This window comes from Serpula lacrymans (assembly GCF_000218685.1).
Source record: "Serpula lacrymans var. lacrymans S7.9 unplaced genomic scaffold SERLAscaffold_9, whole genome shotgun sequence".
In the NCBI taxonomy this organism is placed as follows: Eukaryota; Fungi; Basidiomycota; class Agaricomycetes; order Boletales; family Serpulaceae; genus Serpula; species Serpula lacrymans.
In genome coordinates, this window is record NW_006763298.1 from 178,164 (window position 1) to 194,964 (window position 16,801).

The window sequence follows — 16,801 nt, forward strand, 5'->3', positions numbered from 1 at the left end:
TCGCGGAAGGGCCCAGCTCAATTCCCAAGGAAGTTTTCACAAACCCTCCCCTCCACCCTCTCACCCCGACCCACAGACTCTCCCAAGAAAAGCTCTCCTACCTTCCACACTCCCCCGCCCCTTCAAGAACCCCAGCCCACAACAAAAGAACTCAACCGCCGCACAAAAGAACCTCAAAGCCCGTTCTTGCCCAGGAAGCGCGACCGGAAAGCCTGGAGCGCCGCCCGCCAGGAAGGCCCCAGAGGCACCCCCTGCCTATGGACGTCGATGCAGAGACTACCAAGATCGACCCGGATCACGATATCCCCCACTTGTTGAGTCGTCCTACGTGCGCACACCCCACTGAACTCACAACCCCCATCGACTCCAGATTCCTCCATCGAGGCTCCTCCCTCTCTCTTGCCCCAGAGACACTACTGTGACATAACAGGCTTGGAGGTATCTTATCACTGCATCACTTTCCTTCCTTGGTCTTAACTGCCAACACCAGGCTCCGTATACAGATCCAGCTACCGCTCTTCGATTCCACGACAAGAGCGTGTATGAACTCATAAAAGCACTGGTAAACCATACATCCCACTCTCCCCTATCCTCTTTGACGACCCTTGCCACAGAGCTCAAGCGCTGCCAAGGACTACCTTTCTGCCAGAGGCGTCAATCCCATCGTCAAATAGCCCGCCTGCCGTGCCAGAGCAAGCTTTGCGCGACGTTTGTTTTGGCTGTTGATCACACCAGCAGTGTCGCAGGCGTCTTGGATCGGCCTCCTGCGCCGTACAACGTATCACTCATCCTGTATTTATGTAGGCTTAAATCGAACAGCCGCCTTGGTGTATTGTATTCATGCTGTCCCTTCTCTTGGCTATGCCATCAAAACCTCTGGGAAATCGCAACCATAAAGCTCAGGAGTCGAGCAGTCAGTGCAGGCTACGTTACGTACTGATCACACAGCAAGAATTCGGAAAAGCTGATACTACTCCTGCATCTCGAGGGATACACGCTCAACACGGTAAAATCAAATCATGATAAAAAGGTGTTCGACATTGTTGGTATCCAGTCCCATGTCATCTGGGATGCTAACCCAACTAACCTCGATGAATCCACCACCTGGAACCTTACAAAGGATGGTCATGGCGCATTCACAATTACTCCTGCCTGAGATCATCTTGAGTGTTTTTGCAGTCATGTCTGAATCTCATCGTTCGCCAACTAGTTTGTTCGTCATGTTGTATAACATTTTTCTTGAATTGAAATATTAATTAGACTCGCATGTCGACCAATAAATCTCCTGCCCGAGGTGTACTTAGTGTAAGATCGAACCATTATATACAGTGAAGCACGGTGGGAACACCGATGTTTACACTTGATGGCGGTTGTTGTGTTCCAAGGCTCTTGCCAAACACATCCGTTGGTGGATCGGCAAAGTTGAAGCACGCCTCCACGGTGACATTCCTTCATGGATACCTTCAGCATATTTGCTTCCGTGGCGAACGCCGTCCTAGGCGATGGTGACGACAGCGATCCAGAACTTCCACCAGGATCTCCTCCGACTTGTAAGTGGCACGGTTTTATCGCGTTCCAGTATATGTCATTCTCACTGCATTTAGACAAGTTCGAGGGCCCCTGGTTCACGACACAAGTTCTACTCTCTTTGTCGATCGGTGTCACATCTTTTCTGCTTTTCTCATATTGTAGAACCAGATGGCCTCTACTTTTTGCACCCCGTACAAAACTCAAGGGTGCGTCTCCACTTACCGTGCAGTCATCGCGACCTCACTGTTCGCTTTAGGGTTCTCGCCACACGAAGCTCACGCGCACCAAGCATTCTTTGGGTGGATAATGCCAACTCTCAGGGTATCCGAATATACTGTCCTGCAAATCGTTGGCCTGGATGCGGCCGTGGTATGTTTGCTCCATTACATCCTAGTGATCTTGGACGTAATAACCCACAACTGCACACAGCTCCTCAATTTCTTCAAGATGTCGTTTTACCTGTTTTCCCTTTGCTCTGTTTTTGCGGTTGCCATACTGATGCCTATGAACTGGAAGGTTAGCACTCATCCGTATCTCTGCATACTTTGAGTATTTATAGCATGTAGAACAACATCGGCATTGGTGACGGAGGTGATGACGATGAAAGCGATTGGCCGTCTCTCGTTCCGGATGATAGTTTGCCCCCGAGTCATGACTGGCTCGACCTCATTAGCGACGCTAACTCCTACCTGACCGTCCACTTTCTTTTCACCTACCTTTTTACATTTCTCGCCCTACGCTTTATCTACAAGAATTACCGGCGATTCATACGTTCTCGTCAGCTATACTCTCTCGAGCTCGTACATTCGATCCCCGCACGCACCGTCATGGTCACAAGGCTGCCAAATCATCTGCAATCTGAGCGGACACTTGCAGAGTACTTCGAGAACATGGGCTTGAGCGTCGAGAGCGTCACTGTTTGCAGGGAGGTAGATACCCTGAAACGATTGATCGACTTGCGTACCCAGGCCCTTCTCAAGATGGAGAGTGCGTGGACGAAATACGTGGGCAACCCGAGTACAGTGGAGTCATACGACCCATCGGAGAATGTCATGCCTCCGTTGTCCGACGTCGAACCTTCGTTCGTGGAGAATCAGCCTAGCAGATTCGTCGTTCCCCATCGTCAAAGGCCCACAATACGCCCAGGATGGTTCAGCAAGAAGGTCGACGCATTAGAGTATTTGGAAATGAAGTTCAAGGAGGCAGATGAAAAAGTCAAGAAATGGAGAAGAACAGGAAGGTTCAAAGCTACTCATATTGCTTTCATCACGTTTGAAAAAATGTCCAGCGCGGTGAGTAACCGGTCAGTCGCGTACCATAAATTTGCTTACGTCGAGTTCAGCAAATCGCAGTACAAACTGCCAATGCTCCCGATCCATTTGAATGCAAAGCTTGTGCTGCTCCTGAACCACGTGATATTATCTGGTCCAACATGTCTCTCCAACCCAACGCAAGTGTGGCACGAGAGCTCATTGTTTTGGGCTGTATGGCATTACTACTCTTTTTCTGGATTTTCCCTATCACTGCTCTTGCCAGTTTACTCAGCTACAAGGAGATTCAAAAATCTCTTCCTTGGTTAGGTCGTTTGATTGACAGCAATGACAAAATAAGGGCTATAGTACAGAATTCCTTACCATCGGTGGTTATGATCACATTGAATGCGCTACTACCTTTTATTCTTGAAGGTCAGATTGTAGGAAAACAACACCCTTGTTCAGCATTTACTCACACCTTCCTTGTATAGCACTCACGTATGTGCAAGGCTATCGAGCACGCAGCTGGATCGAGTACTCATTGATGAGAAAGTTTGTATCTCTCTGTTCCTGTCGTGGATAATGTCTAATGGCCCACTAGATATTTCTTGTTCCTTCTTGTCAACGTTGTCTTTATCTTCCTCTTGGCTAGCACCTATTGGCAATTGGTGCAAGATCTGGCAAATTCTCCTGCCAAAATCCCAGAGAAGTTGGCTGAGGCGCTATCTCAAGGCAGAGCAAGGTAATGATATTCAGCCCGCTTCCAATGGCGTTACTTAATTTCCTCGTTCATACAGGCATTTCTTCCTTTCTTATGTCATCCTCCAAGGTAAAGTCCTCTGTTAATCTTCCAATGCTACCTGACAGAGTTTTTTTTGGTAGGACTCGGTATTATGCCATTGCAACTCTTGAATTTGGGCATCGTTTTGCCCCGCTTGATTCTTCGTATTTTCTTTACACGCACCCCTCGCGGTACGTTCGCCAGCGTTTCATCGTAGACGAAGATGATTGCTAACTTCACCGCTATCAGATTTTGCGGAGCTCAACGCACCTCCAATGGTCAACTATGGCGTAGTCTATCCCCAAGCCATCCTCATGTTTGTTATCACATTGCTCTATAGCGTCGTCCAGCCAATGATCGTGATATTCGGCGCCATATACTTTGGCATGGCCTATGTTGTGTACAAATACAAGCTGCTCTTCGGTAAGTTGCCGTATTTTTCGTTGAGACATGGTAGCATATGATTCAAATCCCTTTGGGCAGTATTCTATAAGCCGTATGAATCTCAAGGACAGGCCTGGCCACTCACTTTTATCCGCCTTATCTGGGGCATCCTTATCTTCCTCGTGTTCATGACCGGCATCTTTATCCTTCGCAAATCCTACGTCCTATCGTCCCTTCTTGCACCGCTCATCCTGGGAACGCTTCTGTGGTCGTGGTACATCGACAAAACGTTTAAACCGCTAAGCAAGTTTGTATGTCTCAGCTCTGTATTTGAAGTCGAGCGGGGAGAGGAGACGGCTGATGTTGCAAGACTCAGGGAGGGACATCCTGTGACGTGGTCACAAAGGTTAGCATATATGCTTTACTTATTATACTCAACGATGCTGATATATGTGATAGCAATCTGAATCGAAGGCGTTATGGACAAAACGATGAGACACTCTACGTCGCTCCAGAAGATGAGAGAACTGACTACGTGAGTCGTATCTTACCGTCGTCTGGCATGATGGATGACAGTCACTCAAACTCGGCAAAATTTCAGTCCCAGCCTCCCATGGCCAACTGGTACAGTGGTGTTCTAAAGTGGGTGCTCCCTTTCTCGCGAATATGTCTTTTCTGACCTGTCTTATAGCACGGGTAAACGGAGGTACGGCCACCCTGCGTTGACAGGAGTTCTCCCAGAACCTTGGCTGCCTCTCAAGAAAGGACAAACGCTTGTGAATGCTCTTCGCGTGGGAGGCGTTCGAGCTCCCCAGGACCCTACTCAAGGAATCGTGCTCACGCTCCGAAAGCGCTACAGTCTGTTGCGCGGCAAAGCTCGGTCCTCTGTCGTAGAGCCAAGACTGGTCGACGACGAGATACCCGCCGAGCCCGCCTCACCAGTGGGCGAGAACGGGCACGGAGGGTTCTCATCAGACAACCCATGGGACGACGCGCGCCCCGAGTTGGTGCAGTCGCAAAGCAGCCTGAACCACCGCCTGAGCTTCGATCCTGCCTCGGGGGTGATCATGCTGCCTGAAGATGACGATTGGCTGGGCGAAGAGGACGATTCTGACGAAGATTATGGGCATCAGATGGGTCGTTCTCAACAGGATGTGGCGGGTGTGCCACAAGATGTGACGTCGTCGTCGCCGTCGACGCCTCTCATCACTACCCCCAAACGACGCTATGGCACGTATTATCATCACCCAGAACGTCGTCGACAGACTATCCCTGGCGCTTTCCCACAGCCATCGGCATAGGAGAAGCAAAGAGTTTGATGATGAGCGATATGGATGCCTATTTTATACAGACTTTAATGCATATGGATGTACTCGATACATCCACACTCCCTTACCATATTTTATTTACTTTCATGGTTTTATTTTCATCAGTAGTGCTTTCCTCACATGCAATAATCAGAACGATCACAAAGTCGATCCACAGGACCGCCCTAAATTTCCAACGATGTACAGTGCATTTCCAGAAATACGTACGTATAAACAGCCACGATAGAAAGAAAAAAAAGATAGGGTAATCGATAAAAACGAACAATAATTTGAGAGAGAGAGATGCTGGGTATAGCAGTGCAACTCGTGATGATTCCAAATACTGATGAAACAAGATGGAGAAAATGAGAACGGTGAGGCCAACTGTACATTTTCCAGAGCTGGCATCATCGAGCTCCTCCCCCTCCTAGGGGTTAAAGTGGGAGGTAAGGATGGCAGCGTTTAGTTGCTGTCATCGATCTCGTCGCAGTAAGGAAGGTCATTAGCGGCTGTTGCAGAAGGGGGGATTGCAGAGCCAGGAACGGTGCCGGAGGGGGCAGGGGGTACCAAAACGGTACCAGCAGTGCAGAGAACCTAACGGACGTGAGAAACAATCTTTGCATATTTTTTTTTCCCCTCCAACGATGAGAAATAAAGAAAAGGGACAGACCTCTCCGATGTAGATGTTGGTGCAGTCCGAGTTGATCTGGGGGTTGTTCATGTAGAGGATGGTATCGTTGATGTTAGCCATGCTGGTGATGATGTCGCAGTCGTCGTTTGCTTGGACGACGTAGGTGCTCGTGCAGTCGTCACCGCTCCAGCCAAGGCAGAGGTTCTCGCCTGGGTTGAGGTTGTCACACTGAGAGTCGACGTCGATGTTGTTAACTACAGCGAGCTGGTAGCTAAAAGCAAGATCCGGTAAATAACGGGGGGAAACATGGAAACGTCAGAGACTGACGTAGAGACATTCTGAGCAGCAGAGATGCTGTCACAGATATCACCTGCTTGAACGGTGTAGTTACGAGTGCAGCTCTGAGCGCTGACGACTATTGGAGTGGTGGCGATTCGTTAGCAAGTTTTTTTTTACTGTTCCACGTCAACCTGAAAGCAAGAGACTTACACTGGGCAACGAAGGGCAAAGCGAGGATGGCGGCAAATGCGTGTGCGTACATGGCTGTCGAGGGAGATGAGGGGGGGGCTGTAATGAGCGTGAATAGGTTCAAGGAGGGGATGATACCGTCGAGGAGAAAGACGATGATGAGCTCAAATATGAGGGATGGGAACTGGACTGAGCAAAGGCAACAAACAAAATGTTGGGTTGAACGACACGGACTATAATAGTTCATGGACCACGTGGTCACTGATTGCGGCAGCTAAAACCAGGGTCGCTTGGCAACAGCCCTGGCTGCCGATTATGCACATTTAAAGACGTCAAACCACTTCTAGCTATTGTGCTAACTCATATCACGTAACTTTATGTGCTATCTCGTTCATGACAAGTTGACTCTGAGGGAATCAAACAACGCCTTGCAACTCTGGAATTTTGTGATACTGCAATACAACATTTCTCACTCGCACTTACTTTGATGCGTCCTACAATTTCTAGGAACTGGGGGGGATTCAAGCGAATTCTAGAAGCATTCTATGATATAGCCAACACTCTTCTAATGCGCTTGAGTCCGGCTGTCATCTCGGCCCAATAAGCCTGAGTACTGTACTTGAACTCGATCACTGCAGAACCAGAAGCCTTCCAAGTCTCGATGTGACGCAACCAGGCTGAAGTAGAGCGTCTCGTTTCTACAATGCAGCTTTATGTTCCAATACTAGATTGCATATGTGTCTATGCCCAGAGCAGAAAGCAATTATCGATACAACTATACCACTACCTATTAGATAAATGTCTACAAAATTATGCTAATAGCGATAATGCGGATGCAGGAGACTGGACCGGGCTCGGTCGTTTTTTTTCTTTGCCACTACAATGGCATCCACAACCCGTAGCACAGAATTCCAGTTTCGCAGCCCTCCAGCATGTAAGATGGGCAATGTGAAGGCACTGGGGGCAGCTGCGCGACAGACCTACAACATACAATCTTGTAAGCGAACGTTTAGCTCAAGATTGGATTCATTGCAGCTTACCTTTCACAGGCAGTCTACAGATTGAGCAACGAGGTCGTAGAGAATGCACACCACAAGAGGGACATGACTCAGCATTTCGTTCCGTACCTGTTCTCCCACACATGGCACATGCGTGTAGTATATCTGGGTTCCCCGATGAATATGGAAGTATATCTAACAAGTTGATAAGTGACAACGCACCAAAGCCAAGCTCCCGTCGGGTGTGGACCGGTAACAAGGCAGATATGTGTGAGCCCACGGACTTCAACAGCTCTAGACGCTTATGCAATAGTTGCCAGGCGAACAGTATCTCCGCGTAGGCAAGGACGTGACATGCAAATTGGTCAAGCAGTTGCGGACTGAATGAAAGTGGCCTAAGGCGGATATTAACGCAACCCAGAGATTAAGGGGGGAACGAGTTTTGTACCTGGAATTATGTACAGCTTCCGTCACATTTTCATTGAACACGATCCTTTTCTTCTCCGGGATGACTTGTTTGGGGCTGATAACCTGCGAAAAGGTTGGGCGGCGAGCATGTCCAGCAGAAGAGAACGGGGCGGTCATTTTCGGAAAGTTAACCATAGGTGCTTCGGACCATGACTTCGAAATCGGCGAACTCGACGCTACAGACGTGTCTCTACTATAACTTCTACGAACAGGAGAATCGGGGCCCTGAGCTCGTCGTGAGTTATTATTGAAATTATTGAGCATAGGGATCGGGATTTGTAGCGACGGCGCTGTTGCACTTACTGCCTCTGCTGGAGTGCTGACTACTTCCTGCACACCTGACATGAATTGTCGCACGCTGCCAGGATTGAATAGACTAGACCAAGAGCCACGCGATGAATTTGAGGCCGATAGGGGGAGCGCAGTGGGGGATGTTGATGGCAAACGGGGCCAACCTGGAGAAAGTGCCGCGCTAGGACCTTCTTTGGGGCGTGCGAGGCTGAAATAATCTAAACCAGCTTTGGAGATAGCAGAGACATGCTCTTTCACGTCAGAAGAGTGATTTCCTGCATCATCATGAGACCATGAGTTGATGTCTGACAAGGTACCAGTCTACTCACGCGTTACCAGTGATGGACCACATGTCTTTAGTAAAACGATGGATATCATGGCCAGCATCTGGATATCTTTATTAGCAGAAAATTCGTTATACCTGAATCTTTGATCAGACATAAGCCCACAAAAGTTATCACCCGCTTACAGTCTAATAGCAACGTGATAAAGGAGCGCACTCTCTGTTGACACCGTACGACCATCAGAGTCTCGAGTGCGTGAGCTTGGGAATAGTGCCTGTAGCGTCTTGAAGACACGTTCATGGTGTAACTGGCCATTGACTTTTGCTATATGTGCGTTCGTCTCACACAAGTTTGCCAAATTCTGGGACTCAAAGATGTACTCTGCAGCGACCGTCCTATTGGCGTTCGTGATATCAGAAGGGTACTTGATGAATATGGTGCTTCGTCGCATTGGAATCAGTGAATAACTGGCGGGGATGTCATCCAATGAGTTCGATTCCGATTCTCTCCTAACTTTTTGCTGCGAAAACGTCAAAAGATTGGTCATGATGCGTAGGATATTATCGCCATCCTCTGCTCTTTTCGGGTCTGCTAGGTCTACCATTCGATCCGTTGCAGCGAGGCCAAGACGACGGACAGCGTCTGCAAGTAACGCTGGTGATTGGAAGAATCGTGGTACTGTCTCCGGGGAGTGAGTGGCTGCGGCGGCTGAAGACGTGGATATCTCTCGCAGGGGATTCCGAACGATTCGGGGTGGTGCCCGGAAGAAGCACACCAATTCACCTTATCGAACCATGAATACTTGCCATTTTATTATAAAATACACTTACCATTGGGACCAAAGACACCCTGAGACGTACGAGGTTCCGCGAGATTTTTGTTGCTTCGCAGTAACGAGACGGTGACATCTCGCGGCTTGCGTGGTACCACCGCCTCGTCCTCAGACGAAGATTCGGAGCCCATAGCAGCTCCGCCTCCTACTTCTTCGTCTTCATTACCAAAAAGCAGAAATCTTAAGCATGCTTCGAGGCACGGTCTTCGCCCCTCACGAATACTTTTTAGACGACGTAGCATGAAAGCACGACTCTGCATGGAGATAAGAGGGTTGCGTTCAACGTCGATATCGGGCGTCCCTTCTGGGTATGAGCTTTGTGGATATTCCTTTGGAAACTTAAACGATACGCGGATGAACACTGAAGACGACTCGCCCCAAGGTCCATGTAAACCAAGAGTACAAGTACGCCTTTTCGTCAGATCATGCTGTTAATATGAGGTCATAGACAGTCGAGACAAGCTAAAGTCGTTACTTACTTTCTCTAGCTTTATTTTAGAGGAAGCGAGTTTAGTGAGGACAGACGTAATTCTGGAGAAGAATTAGAGCGGAACATCGGAAAAGCACAGAGTACTCACTCATCTTGTAGGGATTGGTTGACGTCCCCATCCCGATGCTCTTCGTTGCCTCTCCCCCGGCTTTCGCTCCTCTTGCGGCGACCAGGAGCGGTGCTCGGGTCTCTGCCAGAAGGGGGCCTCGACCTTGAACTTATTCTTGAAACGTCCCCACTATCCGCACCACTGCCTGGTCCAGAGCTACTCTCCCGTCGGTCTCCCACTTTCACATTGGCCAGCCACGTAAACGCATCCATTCGCGCAGACTTACCACCAACGTTGCCTCGACTCATAGTACCGCCATGTCGTGTAGCCGTAGCCACGGGTATCGGCAGGGAGACATGATTGGTGCTATGCTCTGGAGGTATGATGCCTTTCTCATGTGATCTCGCACGTGCAGCAGATCCGTGGTGTGGTTGTAGCACTGGATTTAGTTTGCGAGGGGGGAGTGGCGCTCGTACCTCAGCTAAAATAGCGCGGTGACCAACGGGCGCAGATAGAGATGGAGCCAAGTCTGTCCCCTCCGGAGGGTGTCGAAAGGACTGGTTATCATCTGCATCTGTGAAAAATCTTGACCGAGTCCTCTTCATCCCGGAGACGTAACCAGTTTTCTGTAGGGTTCGGGATGAGTTACTTATATTTTAGAGGCGTACACCAATAACCAACCTCCATGGTTTCCGAGTCTACTGGCCAGAATCTGAGAGTTCTGTCTTTCGACCACGTTATTAACTGGTATTCTCCTCCCTCTGGAAAATGTTTGAGTAACAAGGTGGGTATTCAATAAGGAAACCTACCCAGGCCTCCTTTTCTCCAGACGAATTCCTTCACAACGTCCGTGTGACCTTCATATACTTCTACGGGCGTCCCCGAGTCGGAATCTGCCCACATTTCTAGTGCAGTCTCTCCTCTTTGGGGTAAGCTAAGAACACCGTGACCAAAAGGAAGATCTCGTGCTCTCCACACCGGATATCTGGTTTTTATTGTATTTTTTGGTTCAAATCCACCAGTCTCATTAGGCGAGTCACTAGTATCCCATATCTTTATCGTTTTGTCGAGAGAACAAGTGACGATATCGTTCCGCCTCTCGTGAGCCCAATCTATACCATATATTTTAGCTTTGTGGGCTTTTATCCTAGATGTGGGCAGTGATCCTTTCTAGAATAGATTTTCAGCAAGAAGAACATTCCAAAAATAATGAGGGCGTACTCGACGGTCCCATATGAGGACTTCATTTAGATGAGAGGATGCAAGTACATTGGCATCTTGACGATTCCATTTGACCTGCGTTCCAGCGGCTACGAAGTCATTTATTTCATGGGTTGTTACCTCGCTTCAAAGCTGAACTTACCATTAAATGCGCATAAACCTGAAGGAATGACTGTCAGGCGCAATTCAACCAGCTAAAAGCCGTCACCTACCAAGCACAGGCTTCCGTGGTTCTCGTAGATCCCATGACCAGAGCCATGAGTCAATACCTGTACTAACCACAGTGTCTGGTTCCGATGTATGCCAGTTAATGTCTGTAATTGCGCGATAGTGTGAATGAAGAATATAGTCGATGGAAGTTTTGCCGACAAGTAGAAGGTTCCAGATGAGACTTATTCGAAGATAGTCAGAAGCACCATCTAAGCATAATAGGCATCATACTCACAGTTTCTCGCTAGATGTAGATACGATGTATTCTGCGCGAGAAGGATGGGGGTTCCATTGCACATCCGCTACATCCCACGTTCCGCCCTGAGGAAGAAACCGGGGCACCTCGAATGGTGCTTGAAGGTCTATGATAAATAGGCCCCGGCGGCTATGTGCACCTTGAGACGAAATTCCTGAGTGACAACAGTAGGAAGAACTTACGCAGCGAGGACAATATCACGGCTGGTAGGACTGATACTCATCTGCGCATATAATCAGGAATGTCAGCCAGTGAGTTAGAGAAGATATATGAGCGGAAAAGAATTCCAGTTTGTCGCGTTCCCATGTGCCGTTGGTCGCAATATGGTTGGCAGAAGGTAAAGAATGTGATAACGAACAAGCAGATTAAGCAACTCACGTTGCCAACTGCGTCTCCCACCAAGTCTTTCATGTCAATTTGAAGTCTCTGATAAAAGTTTCCACTGTCGTCTGGGGATGGCGACGGATGCACAGGTGGTTGTACCCCAAAGGATGGGACATCGCGATACGAAGCAAGTCCAGGCTGCAAGCTATCTGGACCATGAGGGCCTGGAAGATCGTAGAACGGAGAAGGAGTCCAGGAAGGTCTCCGAGCAGAAAGGAGGCTCAAGCTTGAAGGTATTCCATCGCGGTCTACGTTTGCGTACTCGTTGAAATTGTGGGCCTTGGCGCGTGTGGAAGGTGGGATATGGTTTCTAGCGGACTGAGACGTGGACGACGACCTCGACATTCGACACGAAAGACGTTAAGAAGTTACAGTTCGTGCTTATTATGATACAGCTCCAAGCTGTAAGTGTGGTTTGTGTGTGCAATGCTCCGAGTCGAGATCCAATGCGGGGAAACTACATTTGGTGAACAACTCTAAAGCGCGAATGAGTTACTCAGGCTGTAAGCTTATGTACGCAATTGGCCAGGAGTCTAAGACAGACTCCTATGGATGCGGCAACCGGCACCAGCAGAGAGAATCAAGCGGAGCTAACTAGTTTCGAAGTATTACTTGTTCTGGCCCTTGAGATCGACTTCGACTTGCCCCATATCTCTTCGTCAGTGTTGTTATGTTGTTATCGTATGACCCCCTATAAATGTTACTACAGTTACATTCATATCGATAAACCAGCACGTGAGAGCACATGTACAGGAAGACTAATATTGCGCAATAGTGTCTGCCTATACTCCGAAGAAGCAATTCTGGTGTGTCACGGTGATGCAACAAGCCATGGCTCGATGCTATTCTCGCTTTCTTCTTGCCTTCATGCTCGTTTCTCACTTTTCGACAGCGCGTCAAGGACTCAAATCAATGGGTATTCAAGCTTCAAGACTTAAACGACCAGCCGCAATCATCATCCCAAACAGCTACAAAGCATATCATAGGATCTGTCCGAAACAAACCGCCCAGGCAGCGAGGACATGGAATCTTAGATTATCTTACAGTCCTGGCGGTGTTTTCCCCGTTCCACCAATATATAATATACATCTAGATTCGCCTGGACCCCCCCCCCCCCCCCCCTCGAGGACTATCGCAATAGCATGGTGAGTCAAGTGTTCACAGATGCATTCAGCTTTACTTACGCCCATGCTTAATATCAATAGGTACTATTGGAACTGGCTTGTTCCTCGGAATGGGACATTCGCCGGCACAGGGAGGCCCTGCATATTGACATGCTATGGAATTGTTGCCTTCGTCTACGTGACACTTTTATTTCTAGGAGAGATGGCTATGCAGTATCCGGTTGCAGGTAAGTCAACTTTCATTTTGCGCCTTGTCATAGAGCTATCAGTGTCAGGATGTACAAATTTGTCTCCGTTTGAAGCAAAATTCTGACGTGCGGTTCTCGTCGAGCTGCCTGCACAATATGCACATTTCAGTTCACTTATAATATGTCCTTAATAGTGTGTTACAGGGTCTTTTGACACCTACGCAACACCTTTTTTTCTCACCACCGTACGGACTTGGACTGTCATGGAACTATTGGTTTAAGGATACCGTGTTTCTTCCAACCTCAGCGCTGCCCAGCTAATTCTTCAGTATTGGACAGTCTGGGACCCATGGGTGATCAGTATTATATTCTGGGTATTCCTGGTTTTAATCAATGTTTCTCACGTGGGGGCATATGGAGAATTAGGTGAGGTCCAGTCGGGATCTTGCTGTTTCCATTGGCATGAATGTTGCGTTGTCGTCTCTTTCTCTTAGATTCACACATACTGTCTCAAAATTATGTGTCAGTATATCACTTTCACCAACCACGAATGGCATTAAGCGCCATCCTGCGAATTGGCCGATAAGATACGCAAATACTAGAGTGTCGTAAGCGTTGCGACGAAGATCAGATATGTTTATAATTACAGTACATGGGGAACTCGTTGACATGCCAGTTTTGGAATGTAAATGTCAACAGAAATCTCACCAAAGGTGTGTTCTGCCGAAGATGCGCGTGTCACGGTTTCGTCGCCTCCGTGAACATGACTCGGATTGAGTACAGGTCGGCCGTAGTAGTTTCGTTTGCTTTCTAGATGCTTATGATGCCCATTCAGGCTATCAAGGCAGTATATAATTGTCGTATAAAGCTTTCCGATCCTATCTGAACAAAGACATTATCTTCATTTGAATTCTCGCCATCAGATTATCACACTTACCTATAATTTCATCTTCGAATTTCGTCATCAACAATGGCTGCAGTGCCTGTCCTCATCGTGAGTGTTATTTGTCGTATAAACCTCTCCCTGAAACCTCTTCTTTACAGGCCGGTGCTGGTCCTTCAGCGCTAGTTGCAGCTCTCACCCTTCTCCGCAATGATATACCTGTCCGCATCATCGAGAAAGAGGACAAATATCGTCTTGGACAACGTGGTGCCGGAATATTCGTATGTTTACAATTACACTCTATTGCGTGATCTGAACCACGAATTTGCTTAGCCCCGCTCGCTGGAATTGTACAGATTCCTAGATGTCCCCGAAGTTGATCAGAATGCAAAGTCATTGCGGTGCATGCGCACATACAAGCCTGGAACTTTCGAACATCTCAACACGTTCCCGTTGGCACAGTATCAAGATCCAAAACCTGCTTTTCCTTACGTGTGTATGCTTTACGCGAATTGAACCTTGACTCTGATGTGCACATGTCCTATAGCTTAACCCCTGTTTACTTGGACAACAAACTCTCGAAGGGATCTTGCGTGGCCACCTCGAGAAACTGTCGTGCTTTGTAGAGACTGGCACTGAACTTCGCTCGATTGAACAGTTCCCTGACCATGTGATAGCCCACGTAGTAAAGAAACAAAATGGCGAAGAAGTCACAGAGATCATCAAGGCGAAATGGCTCATCGGAGCCGATGGAGCAAAGAGCACGTTGCTCCTCACCATTGTAATTGAGTCTTTATTCATACTTGATTTGCAGGCGTCGTCCGCAAGCAACTCGGATTGACATTCCTTGGAGAAACTAGGGAGGACTCACGATCGATCACCGGAGATATCCGCATGGCAGGTCTCGATAGAGAGGTTTGCACTACATTTCCTTGTTCTTATACCTGACTTAAACGACCACACACCCTAGTATTGGCATGTTTTCGGGGGTGGGAGTACAGATCGGTAATTATCCATGGGTCGGTGGCATACTGTACCCACCAAGCTGATAATGGTGGTCCTTGTAGCATTGTTTTGCGGCCCACGGAGGAGGTTGGCCCCAATGGCTATCAGTTCATTATATCCGAGTCAAACATCGACTTCGAAAAACTACAGTCAAATGATGAAGAGGTCTTCAAGTACATAGCTTCGCTGATCCCCACCGAACTGACTTTTGAGGAGCTGATTTGGATTTCAGAGTTCCGGTTCGTATTGGAAATGCACTCTAAATTTGTCCTTGCTGATTGATGTTTGCTCCTCTAGGCCCAATATCAGGATGGTGAACAAGTTTGGAGAAGGCAGAGTTTTCGTTTCAGGAGGTCAGTTATGTGGGGTTGCATCCTAAGCTCAATGATTGACATAACTCTGTTGTTTCAGATGCCGCACAGTTCGTGTCATTTTTTCTATCGTTGACATAGCCCTCTAAGACCTTTTCAGTGTCCACAGTCCTGCTGGTGGCCAAGGACTCAACTCAAGTGTTCAGGACGCTGTAAGTATAAGCGGTTTACTTTTCCATGAACTGTAGCTCACTAGTCTGTAGTTAAACCTCGCCTGGAAACTCGCACTTGTCCAAAAAGGCCTCGCTCCAGCCTCGCTCCTCGACACCTACACCACGGAGCGTCTTCCCGTCATCGCCGAGATGCTCAACATCACTACTGCCCTGTTCAACAAAATAACTGCACGCAGCACCAGCACGGAAAAGGCATTCGAACGCGACCAGAAGCTATTCATGCTCGGTGTAAACTACCGCAGCAGCCCAATCGTGATCGACGAGGTGGTGCCGCCGTCTGAGGCCGTGCCTGTAGATGCGTATGGGCTCATCCAGGATGGGTCGCTGCAGGCTGGCGATCGCGCACCTGATGCGCCTGGTTTGGTCGATGTGAAGAGCGGTGAGGCCGCGCGGTTCTTTGACATTTTCCGTCCAAGATATCATACCGTCCTCATCTTTGCTTCGGACGCTGCCAAGACTTCCCAGATCATCTCTAAGCTCAGTCGCTATGAGCAGAGTGTCTTGCGGTCTATCATTGTGCTGCCTGCTGGGTCATGGCCATCCACCCAGGCAGACTCTGCCGCAGCAAATATGGTTCTAGAAGACAAGGATGGGTATGCATACAAACATTACTTGGTAGGGGGTGATACGAGAGTAGTGGTGGTGAGACCAGATGGTGTGGTAGGGGCCATCGTACATGGCGCAGAAGGCATGGTGCGGTACTTTGATGGAGTCTTCATTTCTCGGTCGTAAATGTACCTATTATTAATTATCTTTTATCTTTTTTTTATAAATCATACTTATACCCACCCCACTCAATCCATTGTGTCACATTGTTTGCAAGGTCTTCAATATACAAGATGATTCCTGGGCCCGTAGGACGCAGGTATTGTTGAAGTACTTGGTGTCATCACACTTCTATTTCTCATCGTCATCGTTTCTGTCTGGTCACATGTCCGTTTTTTTTATCTTTCACTCGTGTCGCGTTATCTATACTCGTTGTCCATCCAACACTGAGGTATGTTCTTTATTTTCCGTTAGCATATCTGGCTTCTCATCTGTTGTCTCTCAGTTCATTTTTTAGTTTTATAGGTACTCTGTCGGAGTCTAACCACATTAGTTTAGCTTTTTTTTTGTTTTTCTTTTGAGATTTAGTGTAATATTTCAACTCACTTCAATTCAGTGGAAGGTCAGTCGAACTTCTATGTGCGTAATATTTCGAAATAGCAGCCTATTCAGTA

The 16,801-nt window shown here is 48.0% G+C and overlaps 6 protein-coding genes across 6 annotated transcripts in view; 4 read left to right on the forward strand and 2 right to left on the reverse strand.

Moving 5' to 3' along the window:
* SERLADRAFT_416377 (uncharacterized protein) overlaps window positions 1–380 on the reverse strand; it is a gene marked incomplete at both ends in the record, with an annotated part of 2,881 nt that extends 2,501 nt beyond the window's left edge. Inside the window, 2 exons of the mRNA XM_007319920.1 lie at window positions 173–255; window positions 353–380. Coding sequence (XP_007319982.1) covers window positions 173–255; window positions 353–380 — 111 coding nt within the window. The remainder of the gene's footprint in view (window positions 1–172; window positions 256–352) is intronic.
* Window positions 258–840, forward strand: SERLADRAFT_471111 (uncharacterized protein; the record flags this gene model as incomplete). Its single annotated transcript, XM_007319921.1, has 4 exons — window positions 258–318; window positions 371–438; window positions 491–562; window positions 615–840. The coding sequence occupies 4 exons, from the start codon at window positions 258–260 to the stop codon at window positions 672–674; spliced, it is 261 nt and encodes an 86-aa protein (XP_007319983.1).
* Window positions 841–1,453: 613 nt separating this feature from the next.
* SERLADRAFT_450493 (uncharacterized protein) lies at window positions 1,454–5,332 on the forward strand (the record flags this gene model as incomplete). The annotated part of the gene is made up of 15 exons (XM_007319922.1): window positions 1,454–1,550; window positions 1,605–1,736; window positions 1,787–1,899; window positions 1,960–2,060; window positions 2,168–2,822; window positions 2,873–3,215; window positions 3,275–3,335; window positions 3,385–3,525; window positions 3,581–3,612; window positions 3,666–3,755; window positions 3,814–3,987; window positions 4,048–4,354; window positions 4,408–4,483; window positions 4,550–4,590; window positions 4,640–5,332. 15 exons carry the CDS (start codon window positions 1,454–1,456, stop codon window positions 5,247–5,249), a joined length of 2,973 nt encoding a protein of 990 aa, XP_007319984.1.
* A 385-nt stretch (window positions 5,333–5,717) lies between these two features.
* SERLADRAFT_439515 (uncharacterized protein) lies at window positions 5,718–12,182 on the reverse strand (the record flags this gene model as incomplete). Its single annotated transcript, XM_007319923.1, has 19 exons — window positions 5,718–5,849; window positions 5,926–6,157; window positions 6,214–6,301; window positions 6,376–6,453; window positions 7,575–7,747; window positions 7,801–8,386; window positions 8,441–8,532; window positions 8,581–9,178; window positions 9,226–9,655; window positions 9,707–9,758; window positions 9,806–10,392; window positions 10,448–10,527; window positions 10,576–10,936; window positions 10,988–11,076; window positions 11,130–11,147; window positions 11,200–11,378; window positions 11,433–11,582; window positions 11,636–11,676; window positions 11,832–12,182. 19 exons carry the CDS (start codon window positions 12,180–12,182, stop codon window positions 5,718–5,720), a joined length of 4,317 nt encoding a protein of 1,438 aa, XP_007319985.1.
* A 908-nt stretch (window positions 12,183–13,090) lies between these two features.
* Window positions 13,091–13,872, forward strand: SERLADRAFT_393312 (uncharacterized protein; the record flags this gene model as incomplete). The annotated part of the gene is made up of 3 exons (XM_007319924.1): window positions 13,091–13,188; window positions 13,489–13,575; window positions 13,644–13,872. Coding segments are annotated over 3 exons (178 nt in total), but the record flags the coding sequence as incomplete, so codon positions are not given.
* A 149-nt stretch (window positions 13,873–14,021) lies between these two features.
* On the forward strand, window positions 14,022–16,376 carry SERLADRAFT_416380 (uncharacterized protein; the record flags this gene model as incomplete). The annotated part of the gene is made up of 11 exons (XM_007319925.1): window positions 14,022–14,143; window positions 14,194–14,313; window positions 14,366–14,524; window positions 14,580–14,793; window positions 14,847–14,947; window positions 15,003–15,037; window positions 15,100–15,276; window positions 15,335–15,390; window positions 15,449–15,458; window positions 15,509–15,560; window positions 15,612–16,376. The coding sequence occupies 11 exons, from the start codon at window positions 14,120–14,122 to the stop codon at window positions 16,311–16,313; spliced, it is 1,650 nt and encodes a 549-aa protein (XP_007319987.1).
* Between the last annotated feature and the right edge of the window lie 425 nt (window positions 16,377–16,801).